This window comes from Molossus molossus, unplaced genomic scaffold (genome assembly GCF_014108415.1).
Source record: "Molossus molossus isolate mMolMol1 unplaced genomic scaffold, mMolMol1.p scaffold_m16_p_21, whole genome shotgun sequence".
Classification (NCBI taxonomy): Eukaryota; Metazoa; Chordata; class Mammalia; order Chiroptera; family Molossidae; genus Molossus; species Molossus molossus.
Window position 1 is genome coordinate 1249965 of NW_023425357.1, and position 22563 is coordinate 1272527.

Below are 22563 nucleotides of genomic sequence, written 5' to 3' on the forward strand. Positions count from 1 at the left end.
AATGAGATGCATTCTCTGTGTTTTTCTTGACTTTATCATTATTCTTTAACTTAATTCAGCCATGTGCTTTATTATATTTTGGCTGTAATTCAACCCCAGAAAACTGATGAGGTAGAAGCCTCTGTAAGAAAGAATGCAGAAGCTCAGAAATCACAATCAGAGTGTATAATTAGGATCCACTTGGGGAGGTTACACAGTGACACTGTTATCCTTACCCCACAGAAAAATATTTTTAAAAAAATAATAATAAACAAGATCAAGATGAAGAATGAGGTTCGGGTGGTTTAAAACATAAAGAAGTATCTATTTTTAAAATTCAAATTCATACATACATCTTTCTTTTTAATGTTTTAATGTTTTTGTTTGTCATTTACAACAGGAAATTCAACAGTCTCAGAGGGTTCTTCTGTATCATGCATATATCTTTATCGCCTAAAAAGATCTCATTACTTAAGCATTCTTATTTCTTCTCACGGGTAGAGACAATGTTACAGAATAAAAGCTTTCAATCAATTGTTTTCAGATATACCCTCAATTGTCTAACTCATCTGATGTTGGACGGAAGTGAACATGTACATAAAACAAGTAAGGGAATAAGGCTCTCTGAAACAACCCTCCCCATGCCCCATATAAAGGAAGGAAGGGATGACAAACTGCCATAGCCTTGTCACAAAAATCTGAAAGAAGCTGTTTGCATTTGTCTTTTCAATTCTATGTCTCCTCTTGCTTTGTTTAAATATCCCTGAGATAATTTTGCAGTGTAAATTAGGGAGAAAGATGTGGCTGAAGGTTTTGCTAAGAGCACAGTAAAGAGCGGGTCACTCTCCTGAATGAATTCTCAGATGCAGAATGATATTCTAGGATGAGTCATTTCTAACATGATTCGTTAGATAACAATTGATATCCTGCAATAGGTTTTCTCACAGGGAAGAAAACTGGGCAGGGGTTCTCTTTGGTATAAATGATCAGATTCTGGCATAAGATTTTCCACAATGTTTTACATTCAAAGTCTTTTCCCAACAGGAGTTCTTAGAGGTTGACTGAGGATTGTCCACTTGGGAAGGGTCTTCCCACTTCTGTTCTACTGACAGGGTTTCGCCCAGAATGAACTCTTTGATGCTGAGTGAGAGATGAGCTGCGACCAAAGGCCTTCCCACACTCCCTGCATTCATAAGGCTTCTCTCCAGTGTGGATGACAGAGTGTCTGATGAGGCTTGTGCTCCAGCAGAAGGTTTTCCCACACTCAATGCACTCATAGGGCTTCTCTCCACTGTGAATCCGCTGGTGCCTCGTGAGGCCTGACCTGCGGTTAAAGGCCTTCCCACACTCACTGCACTCATAGGGCTTCTCTCCAGCATGGATGCTGATGTGTCGAATGAGGTCTTTCCTAGTGCTGAAGGCTTTCTCACATTCTTTACACTCAAAAGGTTTTTCTCCAATATGGGCCCTCTTATGCAAGATAAAAGTATAGCAGTAGGTGAAGGCCTTACCACATTCAGTGCACACAAAAGGCTTCTCCCCGGTGTGGATAATAGTATGTCGAATGAGGTTTGCCCTTTGGCAAAAGGCTTTGCCACACTCCATGCATTCATAGGGCTTCTCTCCACTATGAATCCGCTGGTGTCTCGTGAGATATGACCTGCGGTTAAAGGCCTTCCCACACTCATTACACTCATAGGGCTTCTCTTCAGTGTGGATGCTGAAGTGCCGAATGAGGTCTGACCGATTGCTAAAGGCTTTCCCACATTCTTTGCACTCATAGGGTTTTTCTCCAGTGTGGGCCCTCTTATGCAAGATAAAAGTGGAGCAGTGGGTGAAGGCCTTTCCACACTCACCACACACATACGGTTTCTCTCCAGTGTGACTCCGCTGGTGCTGCTTGAGGTGTGACCTGCGGTAGAAGGCCTTCCCACACTCTAGGCACTTATACGGCTTCTCTCCAGTGTGGATGACATAGTGCTGAATGAGGTCTGTGCTGTCGCAAAAGGCCTTTCCACATTCCTTGCATTCAAAGGGTCTCAGGCCGCTGTGAATTTGCTGGTGCCACGTGAGGTGTGACCTGCGGTTGAAGGCCTTCCCACACTCCATGCACACGAAGGGCTTTTCTCCCGTGTGTATGATGTAGTGTCGAAGAAAACCAGTCTTATCGCGGAAGGCTTTCCCACATTCTTTGCACACAAAGGGTTTCTCTCCAGTGTGGCTCCTGTTATGCAGGACCAAATTGGAACGGTGGGTGAAGGCCTTCCCACAATCGCTGCACACATAGGGCTTCTCCCCGGTGTGAATCCGCTGGTGCCTGGTGAGGTGTGACCGGCGGTTGAAGGCCTTTCCACACTGCAGGCACTCATAGGGCCTCTCCCCTGTGTGGATCATGTGGTGCTGCAGGAGGTGGGTGCTCTTGCTAAAGGTCTTCCCACACTCTGTACATTCATAGGGCTTCACTCCAGTGTGAATCTGCTTATGTCGAACCAGGAAGCATTTCTTGTTGAACACTTTGCCACATTCCTCACACTTGTAGAGTTGTTTCCCTTCAGGAATAGAGGGACCTTTCGCTGGTCTGCATGAATCTTGTGCACAGAGAGCATCTCCTGAAGACAATGGCTCCTGGACAGTCCTGGAGTGCAGACCATAGTCTCTCCCTAAAGTGTCACATTCAGGTCTCTGTTTCCCAGGGAGCTTTTCCCTCGTGGATGCCATCCCTGGTCTTGGGCAGCCTTCCTGAACTTCTGATGGCCCATCCTGGTCTTTGCCTTGCCAGACTTGGGAAGCCCCTGAGACTCGCTCAGTCAGTTGTTCCTGGGATGAGATGTCCTCAGACAAGGCCTGGTGGGAAGGGGGAGGGTCTGTAGTCTTGGGTTTTGTGCTGTCACCTGAAGGGAATTCGGAATTCAATACACAAAAGGGGTTATTAATGATGAAAACACAGAAGAAATAAAATCACCCTTTCAGTGAGAGCAGGGAGACAAAAATAGTGGTCTGTACCTGCTGTGCTTTCAAATCTGAAACCAAATTTGTGTTGTTGTTTTCTTTCTAAGAAACCATTCTTTTTCTTAAATCCTCACCTGAGGACATTTTTGCATTTATCTCCAGATAGAGGGGGAGGGAGAGAGGGAGGAAGAGAAAGAGAGAAACATTGATGTGTGAGAGACACATCAACTGGTTACCACCCACATGATCCCACCTGGGGCCAGGGACAAACTGCAACTGAGGTACATGCCCTTAGCAGGAACTGAACCTGAGTCTCTCTGGTCCGCGGGCCGATGCTCTCACCGCTGAGCCAAACCAGCCAGGGCCCATTCTCTTTTTTATATTTTATTTTAAAGAGAAAGGAAGAGGGAGATAAAAACTTGATGAGAGAAACATTGATTGGCTGTCTCCTGCATGCCCCCTACTGGGGGGTCAAACCTAAACTTGGGCATGTGTCCTGACCGAGAATTAAACCAGTGACCTCTTGGTGCCTAGAATGATGTTCAACCTACGGAGCCATACTGTCTGGAACCAAATCTGTGTTTTGGTTCTTGGACTCTTGAAACCTTTAAAAGGAAGACCTGGAGGGAAAGGACAGATGGGGGACAGAGTGTCTGGAGACCAGTGGTAGGTAAAGAGTAATGAAGACGCTGCATGTGGTGAGTTTGTTTGAAGCAAGAACATCTCAAGGGGCTACAAGAGGCCAGCAAAGGGGCATCTCCACAGCCTACAAGGGAGTCAGGAAGGACAGGGAAGCTTCCTAGACAGGATGCCTTATGAGCCGAGTCCTGTGGGTGTGGTAGAAGTGGCTTTACAGAGAAAGTGGGAAGCTCACCTCAGCCTCAGAATATAGAATGAGCAAAGCCAGTTCTCCCAGAATCAGAGAGCAAAAATACTTGAGAGGATGGAGATTGGTGAGAGTGGAGCCCACATATAGGATTATTGTCCTTACAAGAAGGGACACAGGTAGAGCTAGCTTCTCTCTGCCATGTGAGGACAGAACAAGAATAGACCATCTGCAAACCAGAAGGTGGGCCCTCACCAGCACTTTGATCTTGGACTTACCAGCCTCTAGAACTGTCTGTGGCATTCTTATTATAACAGCTCAGACTAAGACAGTGGGGTACAAGTAATGTTCTCACTCTTTTTTTATCCTCACCCGAGGATATTTTTCCATTTTTTGTACAGATAGAGTGGGAGGGAGAGAGAGGAAGGGAGAGAGAGTGAGAAACATCGACGTGAAGGGACACATCGAGTGGCTGCCACCCGCACGACCAACCAGGGCCGGGGACAAACTGCAACCGAAGTACGTGCCCTTAGCGGGAACCGAACCCAGGTCTCTCCGGACTGCAGGCCGACGCTCTAACCGCTGAGCCAAACTGGCCAGGGCTGTTCTCACTCTTGAGTTTGCCGACGTTAAGTGTATTATGTAAAAAAAAATGAATGAGCAAATAAATAATTTAATTAACACATCAATCAATCAATCAAGATCCTTCATGAATCAGGGATGACGATGTGTCATAAACCAAGGTTTATGATTAACTGAACTCCATACCTGAGGTCCACTCAATGAAAGTTAAAGGTCACATGGGGGCTGTGGTTAAGCTCATGGTCTCTGACCACAAAAACCCTAAACTCAAATTCCAGAAGAACTCAGTATTAGCTTTGTGACACCTGGCAAGGTACTTAAATTCCACAAGCCTTCAGTTTCTCTCTTAAATAATAAAGCTAAAAATAGAGCCTGCCTTGTAGGACTAGGAGGATATATGCAGTAAAACACTACACATACCATGTTCAGTATGGTGCCAGACAACAGGCAAAAAAAAATATCAAAGCATGTTAGTGTTTATCTTATTTTATTTTTTCTGCTCACCTGAGGATATGTTTATTGATTTCAGAGAGAGTAAGGGAGAGGGGGAAAGATAGGGAGAAACATAGATGTGGGAGAGAAACATCAATTGGTTGTCTTCCATATGCGCCCTGATAGGGGATTAAACCGCAATCTAGGCATGTCCTGACTGGGAATCAAACCCACAAACTTTTGGTGTATGGGACAGTACTCCAACCAAACGAGCCACCTGGCCAGGGCTAGCTTCTATTTATTATGAGGTAGTCACATAATGTAATTCTGGACCTAAACAGGAACATGAAAGAGTGTGTGGATTAACCCTGGAGAGTACGTATTTAAAAGTAGAAAGAATGGGTCATGAGATGTCTGATGAACCAACATGAGAGTGGCGACGAGAGTAACAAGAGAATGAAGATCCAGTGAGAACAGGGGCAAAGACTCCAAGAGGGTCAGACGCTCGAGCCCGGTACCATCTGAAAGTCTGTGCTGCCCCAGGAGCTCACGTGGCATGGGGCCTAGCAGTGTCGGTTCTGGAGCCAGAACACCGGCTCAAATCCTGCCTGTGTGGAGTCGGCGGGTAATGGACAAATTTCTTAGCTATTGTGTCTCAATTCCTTTCCTGGAAGACAGGGAGACTCCATTTCTGTCTCACAGTCTGTCATGAGGGTTAAGTGAGAAGATGCCTGTGGAGCAGGGCGCAAGTGCCCGACGCTGTGGGAGCATTCAGTAACTGTGGGCCATGCTGTACTTGAAAATGGAGCAAAGCTGTGACCGTGGAAAGAGCAGCTCCAGTGCTGTGGTTGGTACGGAGGAACCTCCTATGAGGCCTTAAAGAGTACAGGTAATGACGTTACCAAGTGCGGTTGAGGACGGAGAGCGACGGATGCGGTCACGTGCAATTGGTAGGAATGTGAGAGGGTGCAGCCACTCTACCGAACAGTCTGGCATTTCCGTGAAAGCTGAATACACCCCTCCCTCATAACCTCTGCCCATGCCAGTACAGCTTCATCACAGAAATCAGGGCTTACATGTACCAGAGAACGTAACAAGAGTGTTCTCTGCAGCATTAAGTTGTGAACAACAGGAATGCCCGTCAGGAGAATGGATAAGGGAATGGCAGTCTTTCACAGGGAGATAACACACGTGTGTGTGGAGAGGGAACAAACTCCAACCACATGCGACCACAGGAGAGGACTCTCACAGACATGACGACGATGACAAACATGACAGATATGACAGCAGCACATGGTAAGGTTCAACAGTCAACACTAACCTATGCTGAGAGTCTAGGCAGGGTTACCCAGCAGAAAGGGATATTGAGATTGTGAGCCCTGATAAGGTGCTGGAGATAGTCTGTCGACCGAGGTGGAGATTACGAGGGTTTATATGTATGCCAAATTTTTTTTCACAACGCAGCATAGGAGTCATGCCTACTTCAAAAAGTACAAGAAATCATCCTGGCCTGACGGTTCACCTGGTTAGAGCATCATCCCAATACACCAAGGTTGCAGATTCAAGTCCTGATCAGGGCACATATAAGAGTCAACCAACAAATGCTTAAATAAATGGAACAAAAAAGCTCTCCCTCTCCCCATTTCTCTCTAAAATCAATAAATAAAAATGAGAAGTACGAGAAATCATAGTGAGTGGTAGGCATGAAATCCAAGTGTAGACATCTCTCGTACGGATAGACAACTTCTCCAAGCACAGAGAGCGTATGCGGAAGTTGAGCCCATGCCGGTGTCAAGCCTTTTTATTTACTCTCGGCACATTTTAGTCACCTTCCCCTAGGGTGAGCCCTGAGAATATTTTTATGCTCGGTAGAGAAGGGATCAAGTTACAGATGAGGCAGAAAAGTGAAGAGGCAGGTTCCTGAGAAAGTGTGATCTAGACTCTGGGGTAGGAAGTGGCCGTGGTTGGGCAAGACCTCCCCCAGGCAGGTGAGAAGGGAAGCTATGCACAGGAGATTTCGATTTAGAAGCAACAGAGGACTGACTATTTTGTACATGAAACCGCTGAGACAGTAGCACAGGATGAGCTCACACAGCCTTCCCAGGGCCAGAAGGCTACAGTGTGTCGAGCTCGCTCTAAGCCCAGGAGCTGGAGCCAAGAACACAAATGTACTTAATAGACCCTCCAACGCCCCCCAGGGATGGTGAAAAGTGTGACAGGGATGGAGGGGGGAGAAAGAAGGACTGCAGGTTAAAGCTCCATGGATCACAAGCTCCAGGTCATGAGAAAATTCCTACAAATGCCAGAGGCAGTGGTCACCTCGCTGTCAGCAAGTGGTTGTGAATCCCACCTGGCTAGCTGTTAGCACCCACCTGAGCAGGAGCTTGGGGAGAGTCCTCCCTTCCACGTCTGTAACTCTGGACTGTGCTCCAACGGGGAGATCAGTTCTGGTTTCGACAAAGAACAGCCTGTTCACAAGAAGAGAAAGAGGAAATGGGGATTTAGGTGAGAAGGAAGAAAACCTCTCATTCTAGGCAGGACTTCAGGATGTGAAGGAGACCTCGACTCGAAGCTGCTCCCATCTGCACAAATAAAGTGCTGCGACCTGGAAACCAACTCAAAAACACCATCCTCGGGCCTGAACACTGGAGACGTCAGCTGGCTGCGGACACAGCACCAGTGCCCTTTGATTTCTATCCTAGTTTGCCAGGACGTATTTCCTGAAGATATTTTCTAATTAAGCATCAGCAACAACTGGGGCACCAGGCTGCCACCACAGACCAAGTCAAACAATTGGTCTGGGGGGAGAGGAGGAATAAATACTGAGAAACACTTGTTAAGTCACAGTCCAGAGGCTCCCAGAAAACTGAGATGTAATCACAGGATCTAGAACACTCTGCCTCCCCACACCTCGCCACTACATCTCTAAAGGCCTATTTATTTCGGTTACTTTTACCTAGTACATCATGTCCAACTATACAGAATAAAGGCTAAAAGGCAAAAAAAAAAAATTAAAGAGATAAGAACAAGCATCAGAAACAGATATGCCGGGGTGTTGGAATTATCAGATCAGAAATTTAGTGACAATGATTAATATGCTAAAGGACTGCCCTGGCCAGTTTGGCTCAGTGGTCAGAGTGGCAGCCTTTGGACCGAAGGGTCACAGGTTCGATTCTAGTTAAGGGCACGTACCTGGGTTGTAGGTTTGATTCTAAGCCCGGGTCAGAGTCATGCAGGAGGCAACCAGTTGATGTGTCTCACTCGATGTTTCTCTCTCTCTCTCTCTTTCCCTCCTCCTCCCTCTATCTATTTTACTCAACCTAAAAAAATCAATGGAAAAATATCCTCAGGTGAGGATTAACAAAACAACAACAACAAAAAGACCTTTCATTCAGAAACAAGGGGTCTTCATTGATCTGTCTTTTTTTAGGTCCCAAGCAAAATGTTGTACTATTCTTCCTTTTCATGAAAAATTCCATTTGAGGGTTTCCGTACAGCATCCACATAAAGTACACACTGTGCTCAGCACCGTTTCATAGATGAAGAAACCAAGACTCAGGCAGATAAAGTGATTTGTTGACACAAAATGATGAATGGCTGAGCTGAGATGGAAACCAGGGTCTAGCCATCTCCGGCATCTGGCCTATTTAACTACAAAGCTACGCAACACTGTTCTAGAAAATGCCGAGTTCAAGTGTGAGAATGATGACCAGAATAATGAGGACAATGAGATCATTCAGCATAGGGACAGCAGGACGGGCCACAACTGCTAAACTGGCACACAGCAAGGTATCACCAAGCATTGTTCTAAGACATTTACCCTCCCAACAGCCCTGTGAAATAAACATTACCTAATTTTACCTATGAGATAATAGACACAGAGGGGTTCAGTATCTTGTCCAGGAACATGCAGCTCCTAAGTAACAGAGCAGGGCCCTGGCCAGTGTGGCTCAGTAGGCTGGGCATTGTCCTGTGCACCGAAAGGTTGCAGGTTCGATTCCCAGTCAGGGCACATGCCTGGGTTGCGTACTCTATCCCCAGTACGGGGTGTGAAGGAGACAATCGATCAATGTTTCACTCTAACATTGATGTTTCTCTCTCTCCCTCTCCCTTCCTCTCTCTCTAAAAATCAATAAATTCTTTTTTTTTTCCCCTTTATTGATTTTAGAGAGAGAGGAAGGGAGAGGGAGAGGGAGAGGGAGAGAGAGATAGAAACATCAATGAGAGGAAATATTGATTGGCCACCTCCTGCATGTCCCCCACCAGGGATCGAGCCCATAACCTGGGCATGTGTCCTTACTGGGAATCCAACCGGCAACCTCTTGGTGCATGGGTTGATGCTCAACCACTGAGCCACACAGGCCGGACAAAAACCAATAAATTCTTAAAAAAAAAAAAAAAGTAGCAGAGCAGGGACCGGACACCAAGGGTTAGGCACCAGACCCTCATCTTCCAAGTGCTATACTAATCAGGAAATGGCGAACACTCCTGTATGGGGCCCATAGGCTCACACCAAGTAGTCTGTGGTGGTGAGAGGGAGATGTGAATGGGAGAATTCAATTCTCAAGAAACAGGGGCCAGAGGGAAAGGCAGACTTGGGGAGGCCAGACTTCAGTATTTCATGACCACTAGAAATAAAGATCGGGAATTCAATGCGTCGGCCCTGGAGAGCATGGTCTGGGTGACCACTTCCTTCTGCAAATAGCTGTGGCAGAAAAAGCCACTGTGAAAAGACAGTGACAGGACTCGACCCATAAAGAGAAGCCAGGAGAAGAGACCAAGAAGCCAGGACATGATTATGCTTCTCTAAGTTCCCATGTCAGTCCCTCAAATTGCCCAGCTGGAACGCCTGGCTTCTGTGAGACACCCCCACTTCCTCCCAATACATCCTTATCCTTTGGCTGTGACCAAAGGCAAACTATGCATTTTGCCCAACCCTCCCTGAGATAGAAGGAGACCAGGCAGAAAGAGGAAAGTCCAGAAAATGACTGAAGCTGTGGGGAGGAGGGAAGGCAGACTACAGAGGCCTTCTTGACAAGCCAGGCCTGGAGCCAGAGGACAGAGTGAAGGCAGAGTTGGGGAGGACCTACCCAGAGACACCAGGAGCCTGCAGGTCTCCAGCATCACCTCCTGGTACAGGGTTCTCTGGGCAGGGTCCAGCTGCCCCCACTCCTCCTGGGTGAAAGTCACGGCCACATCCTCGAAGGTCACGGGCATCTACAAAGTCAAATAGCGGCAGCAGTGTTGGTCTTGGGCTGCTGGATGGAATCAGAGATGTCTTTTTTATTGTTGTTAATCCTCACCTGAAGATATTTTATCCACTGATTTTTGGAGAGAATGAAAGTGAGGGAGGAAGGGAGGTGGGAGGAGAGAGAGAGAAACATAGATATGAGAGAGTCACATCGATTGACTGCCTCCTGCACACACCCTGACTGGGACTGGGGATGGAACCTGTAACCTAGATACATGCCCTCAACTGTGAATCGAACCTGTGACCTTGTGGTGTGTGGGCAGACACTAACCATTGAACCACATCTGCCAGGGCAGATCAGTTATGTCTTGATGGAAGGTGCAGAGATCAAACACGTCCTGAGGGCAAAGCTCTGTGCTGCGCTCCAGGAGGCAGACATTGCTTTGCACTGATGACAACAGAGTAGGAAACAGAAGCCTCCTATGTAGAGCCACTGGAGAAAGACTCCTTTGTGGACCGTGAGGCACAGAATGGTAAGGAGTCTAAGATATCAGAGCAATTGGAATAAATACTAAGGATGAGAACAATACTAATAATAATTAATGACCACACTTAAGACTCACTGGTCCTCACTGTGCCCGCCTTGTGCTGAGGGTTTTACCTGTTGTGTAAAAGTGACTGGAAGTCCCCAGCTCAAAAGTCATGCTGAGATGTAAATCTAAAATCTTAAAAACAACACTTGCCTGATGTGTGAACATGGGGACACTTCATTTCTCAGAACCTCAATTTCTCAATCAATACAATAAATATCACTCAGCAACAACAGTAATAAGAATTACAAATGTAGCCCAGACCTGGCAGGTGTGGCTCAGTTAGCTGAGCATTGTCCCATGCACCAAAACATAGCCGGTTCAATTTCCAGTCAGGGCACATGCCCAGGTTGTAGGCTCAATCCCCAGTGGGGGTATGCAGAGGCAACCAATCGTTATTTCCCTCTCTCTCTCTCTCTCTCTCTCTCTCTCTCTCTCTCTCTCTCTCTCCTTTCCTCTCTGTATAAAATCAATAAAAACATATTCAAAAATAAAATTTGGCCCTGGCCAGTTTGGTTCAGTGGTTGGAGCATCGGCCTGTGGACCAGAGAGTCCCAGGTTTGGTTCCTGATAGGGGCATGTACCCAAAAAAACAAGAAAAGAAAAAAAATTGCCCTGGCTAGTGTTGTTCAGTGGTTAGAAAGTCAGCCAGTGCACCAAAGGGTTGTGGGTTTGATTCCTGGTAAATGGCACGTGCCTGGGTTGCAGGTCTGAACCCTGGCCCCAGTCAGTGTGAGTGCAGGAGGCCATCAATTGATGTGTCTCTCTCACATCGATGTTTCTCTCTCTCTGTCTCTCCTCCTCCCTTCCTCCCTTCTACTCTCTATAAAAAATCAAAAGAAAAAATATCCTTGGGTGAGGATTAACAACAAAACATATATATAAATAAATAAACATAAATATATTAAATATATATGTATATAAATATATATCAAAATATATATAAATATACACTGGGGTGACTGGCCATCGCCCATGAGGTCAACACCATCATCATCTTCATGCCAGCCAGAGACCTGAGTTCCAGGGAGCTCTACCAGTTCACCCAAAGTTTACATGTGTCATGAGCAGAGGCAGAATTTGAACCCAGGCCCCTCTGGTCTAGGATATGATTCCGTAACGCTGACTGATGCTCTTCCATTACCAGAGCGAAACTACTACAGTAGTTTTTTCCCACGAATATGGGAAGCATTTCAAATAAATTTCTCAGTTACATTAATCTCAACCACTGCAAAAAATATTTCTGTGGACATGGACAGCGGGGCAAACTCATTATGACCCACCTCACAGGAGCACCACCTGAGGTGGGAAGTGGCAGGACCAGCTTCCACTGTCTTCTGCACCTTGGCAGGTCTCAGGGAGAATCCTCAATGAGCCACCATTTCTTTATCCTACCTGAGTCCCGACAGCATGTATCCCTGAGGAAAGAATACTTCAGGACCAGGGAAGGAGCTGCCAAGGACAATGCGGTGCATGGGAGCCATGGATCCAAAAGAGAACAAGGTATGTCTTGGCTGAGTAGGATGGAACATTCAGCAAATGACCACACAGTCTGGCCCTCCCAGGACATGTCTCAGCAGATGGTGGGCGGGGAGAGGGGGGACCATGGCAACCTTGCAGGTCCAATGGAAAACTTTAAATCTATATATATATCTATATATATATGTATATATATATATATACTTTCTTTCTGTCCACACACTTCCACCTGCTGAAATGTCATGTCACCCATTCATGGCCAAGATCACCCACTGGAAAATATCCCACTCAGTTTGCAAAGTTTACTTTGGGTGTCAGCTGCAGGCCTCCCTATCCACTATTCCTAGAGAAGAGGGTAAAAATACAGGCTGTGGTGGTCAACATACTGGATGTTATTTTTATTTACTTATTTATTTATTTATTTGATTTAGAGAGAGAGAGAGAAAAACATAGATTTGCTCTTCCACTTATTTATGCATTTGTCGGTTGTTTCTTGTATGTGCCCTGAGGAGAGATTGAGCCCCAAACCGTGGCATATCTGGACAATGCTGTAATCGTGAAATACCAGGCTAGGGCTGGTTGATAGTTTCTGCTACTTAAAGACCTCAGTGAACTTTAGCAGGTAACGGAACCTCTCTGAGCCTCAACCAGTGCTAATAATAGACCTCAGCTCTGAGCAATTTAAGATGAAATGAGATGATATATTATGCCTGCCTGTCAGCCCACAGCAAGGACTCAATGATTTTTGGTTTTCTCTTTGCTCCCACATCTCAGACAAATTCAACCAAGACACACTTATTGAATGTGGCCAGGTTTCCTACACAAAAATAAGGTTTCGGAGTTGAAATCTGGTCAGGGCACATACAGGAGGCAACCAGTGAATACATAAATAAACAAAACAACAAATCGACGTATGTATCTCTCCCTCCCTTCCTTTCTCTCTCTCTCTCTAAAAAAAAAAAAGAAGTGCCAGAAAGGCCCAGCAAAGACACAGGGACAGTCTCCAGACAAAGGACAGTGCAAGGCAAAAGCCTCGGGATGGAAGATAACGGGGTACGGTCAGGCTGATGCACCTGCACAAAAGTGGCCCGGGGTGGGGGGGGGAGAAGCGAAGGTCAGAGGTCAGAGGTCCGCCAGGCATGGGGTCCAAACCTGCTAATCACGCTGGCGGCAGGATTTACCAGTGTGATGGGAGCCCTGGGAAGGAAACAACATTCGTCCTTCACGCACTGACGGCAAACGCGTCACAGACGCGACACTATTATAAATAAACGACAAGGGCAAAGAGGAGTCCAGTGGCCGCCCCTGTGCCCAGGGGCCCTCTCCGAACCGACAGTACTCAAACCATCGTCCACTCACCCGCGCCGGGTCCACCCACGCCGCCATCATGGGACCCCTGTGGACAAAGCGGGGTCCGGAGAGGAGGACACCCCTACCCTGTCAAGAGCGGGGTGACCTCGGCTGGCGGTCGCACTCCGAGCTCAGTTTCCCCATATAAGGTGCACACGAGACCCAGGGAGTCGCTTCAGGGCTGCGGGGACCGAGGTCAGGGCCCCCGCGGGCGCTCACGGGGCGCCCCTCCCCTGCCCCAGCCCAGAGAAATCACCCGACCCATCACTCTCGATCACACAGCAGGGGAATGGCGACTGGGCACAGGCAGATGACGTTTCATAGAAAGGGCCGGAAGTCCCGCCTTCACCCGCGCGGGCCGCAGGAAGCGATGCTATCCTGGGCCGTGATTGGTCCAGCGGCGCGCAGCCTCCTGGGTTTTGTAGTTTTGCCCTATCAAACAACCGGATGTCGGGAACGGTCCAACCTCATTTTCTCCCCTGAAGTCCGAAACGCCGCCTCTTCACAGGCTGCACAATTCGGGGAGAAAGGGCAGGACGATCGAGGCTCGGGAGGCAAAGCCCTTCACCCGGAGTCAAGGCAAGTGCAAACGCGTGGAATCAGCCCTCGGCTCCTAACTTCTCTCCGGATCCTCTGAGAGGGAACATAACCGCCAAAAGAACGCCGGAAGTCCAGCCCTAACACTTTCCTACACGCACTGACCTCAAACTCTTGATCCAGAACCTTTGTTGGGCTTTCCCACTGGAAAGGCAAGGAAGAAGGAAACAGCTTAGGACTGGGTGGTTTGAATACTGTCTGCCGACTCTGGGGAATAGAGTCTTCTTCCCTGTTTGTCTGGTACCAGGCCCTGGAATGACCAGGTCAGGATATTGTCCCTTTAAGTATAAGAGCCAGAAACAGGAGGTGGTTCCAGTTAGGGATTTTTGGATTAATTTGCATATCAAGGACATATCCCCAATGAGTAGTTTGCTCTCTTAAAATTGGCTAGCCCTGCAAGGAGCAGTGTTCCCCCAGTGAGCAAGGCCCTGAATTCAGAGCATTAAGAACATGGACAAGGGCCTTGGCCGGTTTGGCTCAGCGGTTAGAGCGTCGGCCTGCGGTCTGGAGAGACCCGGGTTCGGTTCCCGCTAAGGGCACGTACTTCGGTTGCAGTTTGTCCCCGGCCCTGGTTGGTCGTGTGGGTGGCGACCACTCGATGTGTCCCTTTCACGTCGATGTTTCTCTCTCTCTCCCTCCCACTCTATCTGTACAAAAATTGGAAAAATGTCCTCGGGTGAGGATAAAAAAAAAAAAAAAAGAACACGGACAAGGAAATACAGTTCATGTTGTACAACTGAAACTAATATATTGTATGTCAAATGTAATTAAAAAACAAGAAATTATTTAAAAATAAGAAAAAGAAAATATAGTTAATACACTGTGGAATGGGCAGCCGTCACAAGGCTTTGAGTAGACCGGTGACGCCATCTGATTTGTTTTAAAAGGATCACCCTGGTGCTGCGTGGAATTTAAGACCATGGAAGGGGCAAGAGAGGAGGAAGATCTGTTAGGAAGTTCTTACTGCTTTCTAGATGTGTGAGGATGATGACCAAACCAATGTAGTGACAGGGGAGGTGGTTTATCACAAAGTACAAAAATAGTTTATCAAAGAGCACAATGAGTAATCAAATTAGTACAAAAATATGAATATGGATGTAATGGCTTTATAGAATGAACTGGTTGTTCCTTAATATCTACTAATTCCCCATACTGCCTCCTTCAAATGTGAGGCATGTTCTTGGTTATTCTATGCTGTATGTTACAGAAATGCTTTACTATGTGGAGATGCTCAGACAAATATGATTGTTTTGCTGTAAGAGTCTAGGCCCAGGTCCAGGCGTTTGGACTGTGCAGGAAAGTGTTAACTGAACAGGTCTCAGTTGCTCAAATGCCACACATTCCAAGGAAAAATGGCTCTTGACCAACCTCAGGTAGACCACCTGAGTCCCATAGTTGCCTGGTACCTGGCCCTGGATTGATTAGGGCAAGGAGTCAGTGGCTCCCATGAATGAGACCCTGAAAGGAGGTACTTGAGGAGTGTGGGCTCTGTATTTGTTGGTTTGCATGTGGAAGGCACGCTCACAGGGGGAGTCTTTTGCCACCTCTAGGAATCACCTAGCCCTAAGAGCAGTCTCCAGTATGAGCAAAGTGCCAGATGCCAAAACATCAAGAAAAAAGATATGCTCAATACGTGGATCTCCAATTGTAAACAGCAGGGACAGGAATTTCCTGAAAGTCATCCAGCAGGTAAGAACAAGGCCAGGAAGTATAACCAGATAGTCTGACTAGAGGGCTCAGGCTCATCACTACTCATTTACAATTTAGCTGAGACAGTTATGAGATGTGTAACATACCTGTGAGCAAACACACTATAAATGTTTAACCCGAAAAATACAAAGGTGACATCATTGAGCACTCCAGAGGCATCCTGGCTTCCCGCAACAGAGACAAGGAAGGCTGCCTGTGGGCTGCAGTATGAGTACAAATAGGAGCTGCACCCAGAGACAGTTTCTGTAGGTGGCCAGCACCATATCTTTATAGAAGACGCTCCCAGCTCCCACTCCCTCCCAGTGAAACTCACAAAGATATCTGTGAATGTAACTAAGCCTGCATATACACTCTTTAATCTCAAATTATGCACATTTAATGATACAGGAATTATTAGGACCTCCATATTCTTTCTTTTTCTTGGAAGCAAAGGCTACAAATTTCTACAAGTTTCAACAGTGGGAACAAAGAGTAAATGAGAAGTTGTTGACACCTGTGCAATGGAAGCATATACCATTAACCTGGCTATCACATCTTTATAGAAATAATGGCAAACAAGGGGCTATTTGTAAGTCGAATCACTTGGAGACATATCTGTATATTCAGAGAGACAGGGTCCTTTCTCACCATTCTCTGTACTTTGTCATCACTAAATTTAATCCTGACTGCTTGGTAATAAATTTCCACTGTGACTTAACTGATTGTTTTAGGTACAATGGTTTACATGTATTTGGGCTTTGGCCTCAAAGCTATGACTTATTTTTTGTTGTAGCAAACTGTTATTTATTTGTTTGAACTTACCCAGCATTTTAGTCCCATTCTAGTCACTGGGAAGAGTTAACATAGCAGTCCTTAGACTGCTCTTTTCTGAGCTTCAGAGTTTGCCCTGGGTGGAGTTTCGGACCTTAGGTTTCCCATCACTGCCAGTGAGGATGAATGGCTCAGTGTGCCTGTTGTTTTTGTGTAAACAATGTGGTGTATGCTGATGACCTGCAATCTCCTGGAGGTCTAGAATCTTGCCTATGTTCTAGACAAAGAGTGCCCAATAAAACCCCTGGGCATTGAGTTTCTAATGAGCTTCCCTAGTAGACATTTCACACACACACAATCACAACTCACTGATGAAGTTTCAGTTAAGCAGAACTCCTAAAGCTTGTCCCTGATTTCCTCTGGACTTTAGTCCTTGGGCCTTTTCCCTGGGTTGAGCTTGCTTTGTATTATTTTGCTGTAATAAATCATAGTATGTCTTTGTAGTAAATCATCAAACCTGGGGTAGTCATTATGACTTGTAAAGTCTTATAAATCTGGCCATAAAAACCTGTAGTTTCTCTTCAAGATCAACATGTCATATACTGTGCTGACTGTATATACAGCTTTGTATGAGCACTCTGAGGAATTCAAACATTACAATAAAAACAGTGCTGTGTGTGGCCATCCACTAAAACACATACTGAGTATCTACTAAGGAAAATGAGAAGGTAAAATGAACAAATGAGACAGTGGCTGAATGTAGGGTGATGGACAAAAATGACTTAGATAAGACAAGATAAAGGGATTCACTGAGATGGTTTTCAGGCACCTCAAACAGAATGTCTAAAACCAAACACATGCCTTAGCCCTTCCCTACTTTCTCCCAACCCAGACGTTGTCTATATTTTTTACAGAGACACAACAGATTATGCAACCTTTAAAGAGTGAACCTGGTTTATCTTGCTCAAACTGAAGGAATGGCGGAGATGTGTTGCCAAATGAAAAAAGGTTATAGTTAAACTAGTATTATTTGATCCATTTCAGTAAAAATGAATGGTGACCGGGAAAACAAAGACTCGGTGACAAGGAATTCAGAAAAGTGGTAAGGGCATAGATTCTGCAGCCACCCCAACTGGTTCCCATCCCTAATTTCATGCTTCCTCATCAATTGTACAACTTTGGGCAAATTCTTTAACCTTTCTGTTCCATAAGTTTTCTCACCTGTAAAAAGGGGAAAACATTACCTGCCACATAAACTTGTTGCAAAGGTTAAGAAGCAATGTGTGTAAAACATTCAAAACCTAGTAAGACCATATGTTTGCTTTCTCTTATGATTATTATGGTACACCTATCACCATGGCCACATGACACATGCATAAACTCAGTGTATATGAATACGAAGGTGTGGAAGGATTACCAATAGGTAACAGACATAAGAAACATTCCATGTGGAGATATGGATTTGGGGGAAGTATAGATCATTGAGTAAAATGCCTTGAGGGAATTAACTCACAAGTGAGAAAGCAGTGACCAGAGATGGGTCCTAGGAAGCACAATGGTTCAATAGACGGAAGACACAGATTCTGAAGAAGGGAAGGAACTCACAGAAACCAGGTAAAGACCTGCAAGTCAACAAGAAGGGCAGCAGTAAAAGGGTCCAATAATGGAGGTGGGGGTGGGGGAGGGAAAGGGGCAAAAGGGAACTTTGTGAGACCTGCTTAAGTCAGGTGACAGTGGTGGAGGCCATTCTTTAGTTGTCAGTGGAGTAAAAGGGATGGGAGGGGTGGGGACAAAAGTGGACACAATAGTTACAAAGAGTGTGTCTGTGAGAGAAAGGAGAAGGGCAGAGCTCAATGGGCACGTGTGGCAGAAAGAGACTTGAACACAGATATAGATTATGAGGCTAGAAAGGGATTTAGAGGGAAAGGTAAAAGGACCAAGCAGTGGGGGCACAAAAGAAAGAAGTCTTAGACAAGTTGGGGAGCTGGGGTATGTGTTCAACCCCAAAGGGAAGAGAACTGACTCCTTCTCCTTTGAGGCTGTAATGGGGTTTAGAGAGCTGGGGGATTTTACATAGAACCTTTCCTAGAGAACACAATCTCAGACAATCTGCAGATCACCTCCACTTATATTTGTTTTTAGAAATATTTGTGGATTTCAACACAGGAAACTGTAGGCCTTCTGTTCCTCCAGAGAACCGTGACTTTGGACAACTACGGTTTTGTCTGTTTAACTTTTATTTCCTTGATTGATTTCTAGAGAGAGAGCAAGGGAGAGGGGCAGAGAGATAGAAACATTGATAAGAGCCCTGGCTGGTTTGGCTCAGTGGTTAGAGCGTGGGCCGGCGGACTGGAGAGTCCTGAGTTCAGTTCCCACTGAAGGCGCGTGCCTTGGTTGCGGTTTGTCCCCGGCTCCGGCTCCGGCTCCGGCTCCGGAGGTCGTGTGGGTGGCGGACACTTGATGTGTCTCTCTTGCATCAATGTTTCCTTCTCTCTTCCTCCCTCTCTCCCTCCTGTTCTATCTGAGGATAAATGAAAAAGAAAAAAGAAACATTGAAGAGAGAACATAAATTGGCTGCATCCTGCATGCCCCCCACTGGGTCTGGGCCTATAACCTGGGCATGTGCCTATATGCCCTGACTGGGAATTGAACTGGCAACCTTTTGGTGCACGGATCGATGCTCAACCATTGCTGGGCCGGTTTTGCCTGTTTCCATGGAGTCCTTCTTTGGCATTACAAACTAGGCAAAGAAACAGAAGATGCATAAAAGGACCAAGTGGAAATTAAACAATTGAAAAATTCAAAAGCCAAACTGCAAACTCACTGGGTGAGCTCAATAGATTAGATATGAGAAAGAAAATAAATCAGTGAATTCAAAGAAAGATTGAAGGAAATTATAATCAATCTGAGCAACAGAGAGAAATAAATTGGGGGGTGGGGGAATAGAGATGGAAGCCTGAAGGACCTGAGAGGCAAAAACAAGATACCTACCATGCATGTTACTGAAGTCCCTGAAAGGAAGGAGAAAGTGTGGGGATGAAAAAAGTATTTGAAGAATTAATAATTAAAAAGTTCCTAAATTTGGCAAAGGACCTACACCAACAGATTCAAAAAGCTAAGCAAACACCAGACAGCATAACCCTCACCCCAAATTTCATGCCAGGTTATACCCTAAACAAACTTCTGAACTCTGTATATAAAGAAAAAAAAATAGACACTCTGAAAGCAGCTTGACAGAAAAGATGCATAACAGATAGGAAACAATGGGTGAAATGGAAGCAGATTTCTCATATGAAACCAAGGACAACAGGGAATGACATGCTTTTCAAGTACTAAAAGAAAACTGCTGAGCCTGGGCTGGGGTGGCTCAGTTGGCTGAAGAACCCTGTATGCCAAGAGGTGGCAGGTTCAATTCCCAGTCAGGGCACATACCCAGGGTGCAGGTTCAATCCCTGATTGCGATGTGTGCAGAGGCAACTGATCAACATTCCTCTCACATCAATGTTTTGCTCCCCCTCTCCAATCAATGAAAGAAAACAAAGTTAAAAAAAAGAAAGAAAACTGCTGATCCCGAATCCTATATCCCACAAAAATATCCTTTGGGAATGAAGGGGACATAAAAACATTTTTAAATGAAGAAAAAAAAAAAAAACACGTTTGTTACCAGAAAGACCTATCCTAGAAGAGTATAGGAGTTAGTGAAAAAGAAAGGAAACGTTAATAGAAGAAATCTTGGGATTTCAGGAAGAACAAACAATGGAATGGGTAAAAAAGAAAAGGCAAACAGATTATGCTTCTCATGAGTTCTGTAAAATTTGTTTGAAAGGTGAAACCAAAACCAAAACAAAACCAAAAACACCCAATATGGTGCTCAATGGATGAAGAGAAAATACTTGACAATTTATTAAAGAATGGGAATGTAAAGAGACCCAATGAAAGTAAGGTTTCTATATGGAAAAGTGCTAAAATGTTGATGTTGTAGGCTGTGGTAAGTTATGTATGTACAATACAATACCTAGACTAATTACTAAAATACATAAAGATATACTCAAAAACAGATAAATCAAATGGAATTCTAAAAATAACCCACAGAAAATCAAAACAACAACAGGTGAACAATAAACAGGAAACAAAAACAAAAATCATAAAAGGGAAGACTTAACCCCTAACATAAAAAAAATTTTTAATTTAAATGGTATCTACGCATATCATTTTAAACCAGAAATTGGTAAAATGGATAAAAAGAATGACCCAAGTATACAAGTATATGCTAGTCACAGAAACTTACTTCAAAAGTAATGATATAGATATGGTTGAAAATGAAATTATGGAAAAATATAAACCATGCAAACATTAACCAAAAAATGCATTAATGACTCTATTAGTATCAGATAAAGTATATTTCAAAGCAAATTAACAGAGCAAAAAGGAGCATTATATAATGATAAAAGGGTCAACAGACCAACATGACACAGCAATCCTAAACATGCATGCACCAAACAACAAAGCTTTGAAATACATAAAGCAAAAACTTAAAGGAGGAACACACACAATTCCACTATTATACTGCCGGACTTCAATACCCGTCTTTCAGCTATTGATAGAAATACTACACAGAAAATCAACAAGGATGTAGAAAATATGAGTAACATCATCAACCAACAGGATTGTGTAGACATTTAAAGAAGCCCCATCCAACAGTAGAAACCACATTTTTTAAGCAGCCTTATAGAGATTCATCAAGATACACTATATCATGGATCATAAAATAAAACACAACAAATTTAAACAGCCAGATCAAACATTCAACAAACTAGAAATCAATAACAAAAAGAAAGCATGAAAAATGCCAAACACTAAAAAAGTAAACAACATACTTGTAAATAATCCATGGTTTAGAGAGGAAGTCTCAAATGAAGAAATATTTAGAACTGAATGAAATGTAATAAAATGTATTAAAACTTGTGAGGTGAAGCTAAAAACAGTGCCTTGAGGGAAAATTATAGAATTTAATGCTTACATAAGACACATAATATGAAGTAAAAAACTAAGCTCCCACCTCCAGAAACTAGAGGAAAATACAACCAAAGCAAGTAGAAAAAACAATATAATTTTTTTAAAAATCTATGAAATTGGGAATAGAAAAGCAACAGAACAAGAACAGATATAAAGTGCTGGTTCTTTGAAATGATAAAAAAAATTGATAAATACTAAGAAGACTGACAAAGATAAAAAGAGTTGAAACATTTCCAATATCAGGAATAAAACAGGTTATATAAACAAATTCTACTGCCATCAAAATAATAAAGGAATACTTGAAGCAAATAAGAAAATTTACTTGAAATAGAATAATTCCTAGAAAAGGACAATGAGAATTCATCTAATATGAAGTAGATACTCTAAATAGTTCTATCCATATTAAATAAAATAAATACATAATTAAAAAGCATCCAAAAGAATAACCTCCAGGACCAAATGATTCACTGCAGAATGCTGCCAAACATTAAAAGAACAAATAAAACCAATTCTGTACACTGTCTTCTAAACAACAGAAGAAGGAACAACTTTCAACACATGTTGGGAGGCCAGTATCACCTACACAACCAAACCAGACATTGATAGACAAAAACAAAACAAAACAAAGCCCGAGGATAAAAGTGAGAAAAACAAAACAAAACCTAACTATTATTATCTTTCATGAAAGGAAATCTTCCTCAATAAAAATACTAGCATACTGAATAATATATAGAAATAATTAGACTCCATGACCAAGTGGGACTTATTCCAAGGATACAAAACTGGTTCAAGATTTTAAACATGGCGGTGGGGGCGGGCGGGTGGCAGGGAGTAGAGGTGGAAAAGGGTATAGAGAGGGATAAATGGTGATGGAAAAAAATAAAAATAAAAAAAGAAAGAAAAACATTTAAAACATCTTATCAATAGGCTACAGGGGAAAAGCAACCCACATAGTTATATCAACTGATAGAGGAAAAGCATTTGACAAAATTCAACACCCAATCAAAATTATGAGGAAAAAAAAAGCCCTCAGCAAATTAGGAACATGGGAAACCTTCTAAATTCTATGAAGAAAACTTTAAGACTAACATCATACTTAATGATGAAAACCT

General features: G+C 44.2%; 1 protein-coding gene across 1 annotated transcript in view; it reads right to left on the reverse strand.

The window, feature by feature from the left end:
* Positions 1–383: 383 nt before the first annotated feature.
* The window catches only part of LOC118638789 (zinc finger protein 184-like), a 33894-nt gene continuing 11714 nt past the window's right edge, over positions 384–22563 (reverse strand). The window contains exons 5-8 of the mRNA XM_036274911.1: positions 13388–13424; positions 9859–9985; positions 7141–7236; positions 384–2870 (exon numbers count right to left, since the gene is read on the reverse strand). Coding sequence (XP_036130804.1) covers positions 1030–2870; positions 7141–7236; positions 9859–9985; positions 13388–13424 — 2101 coding nt within the window. The 3' untranslated portion in view covers positions 384–1029. The remainder of the gene's footprint in view (positions 2871–7140; positions 7237–9858; positions 9986–13387; positions 13425–22563) is intronic.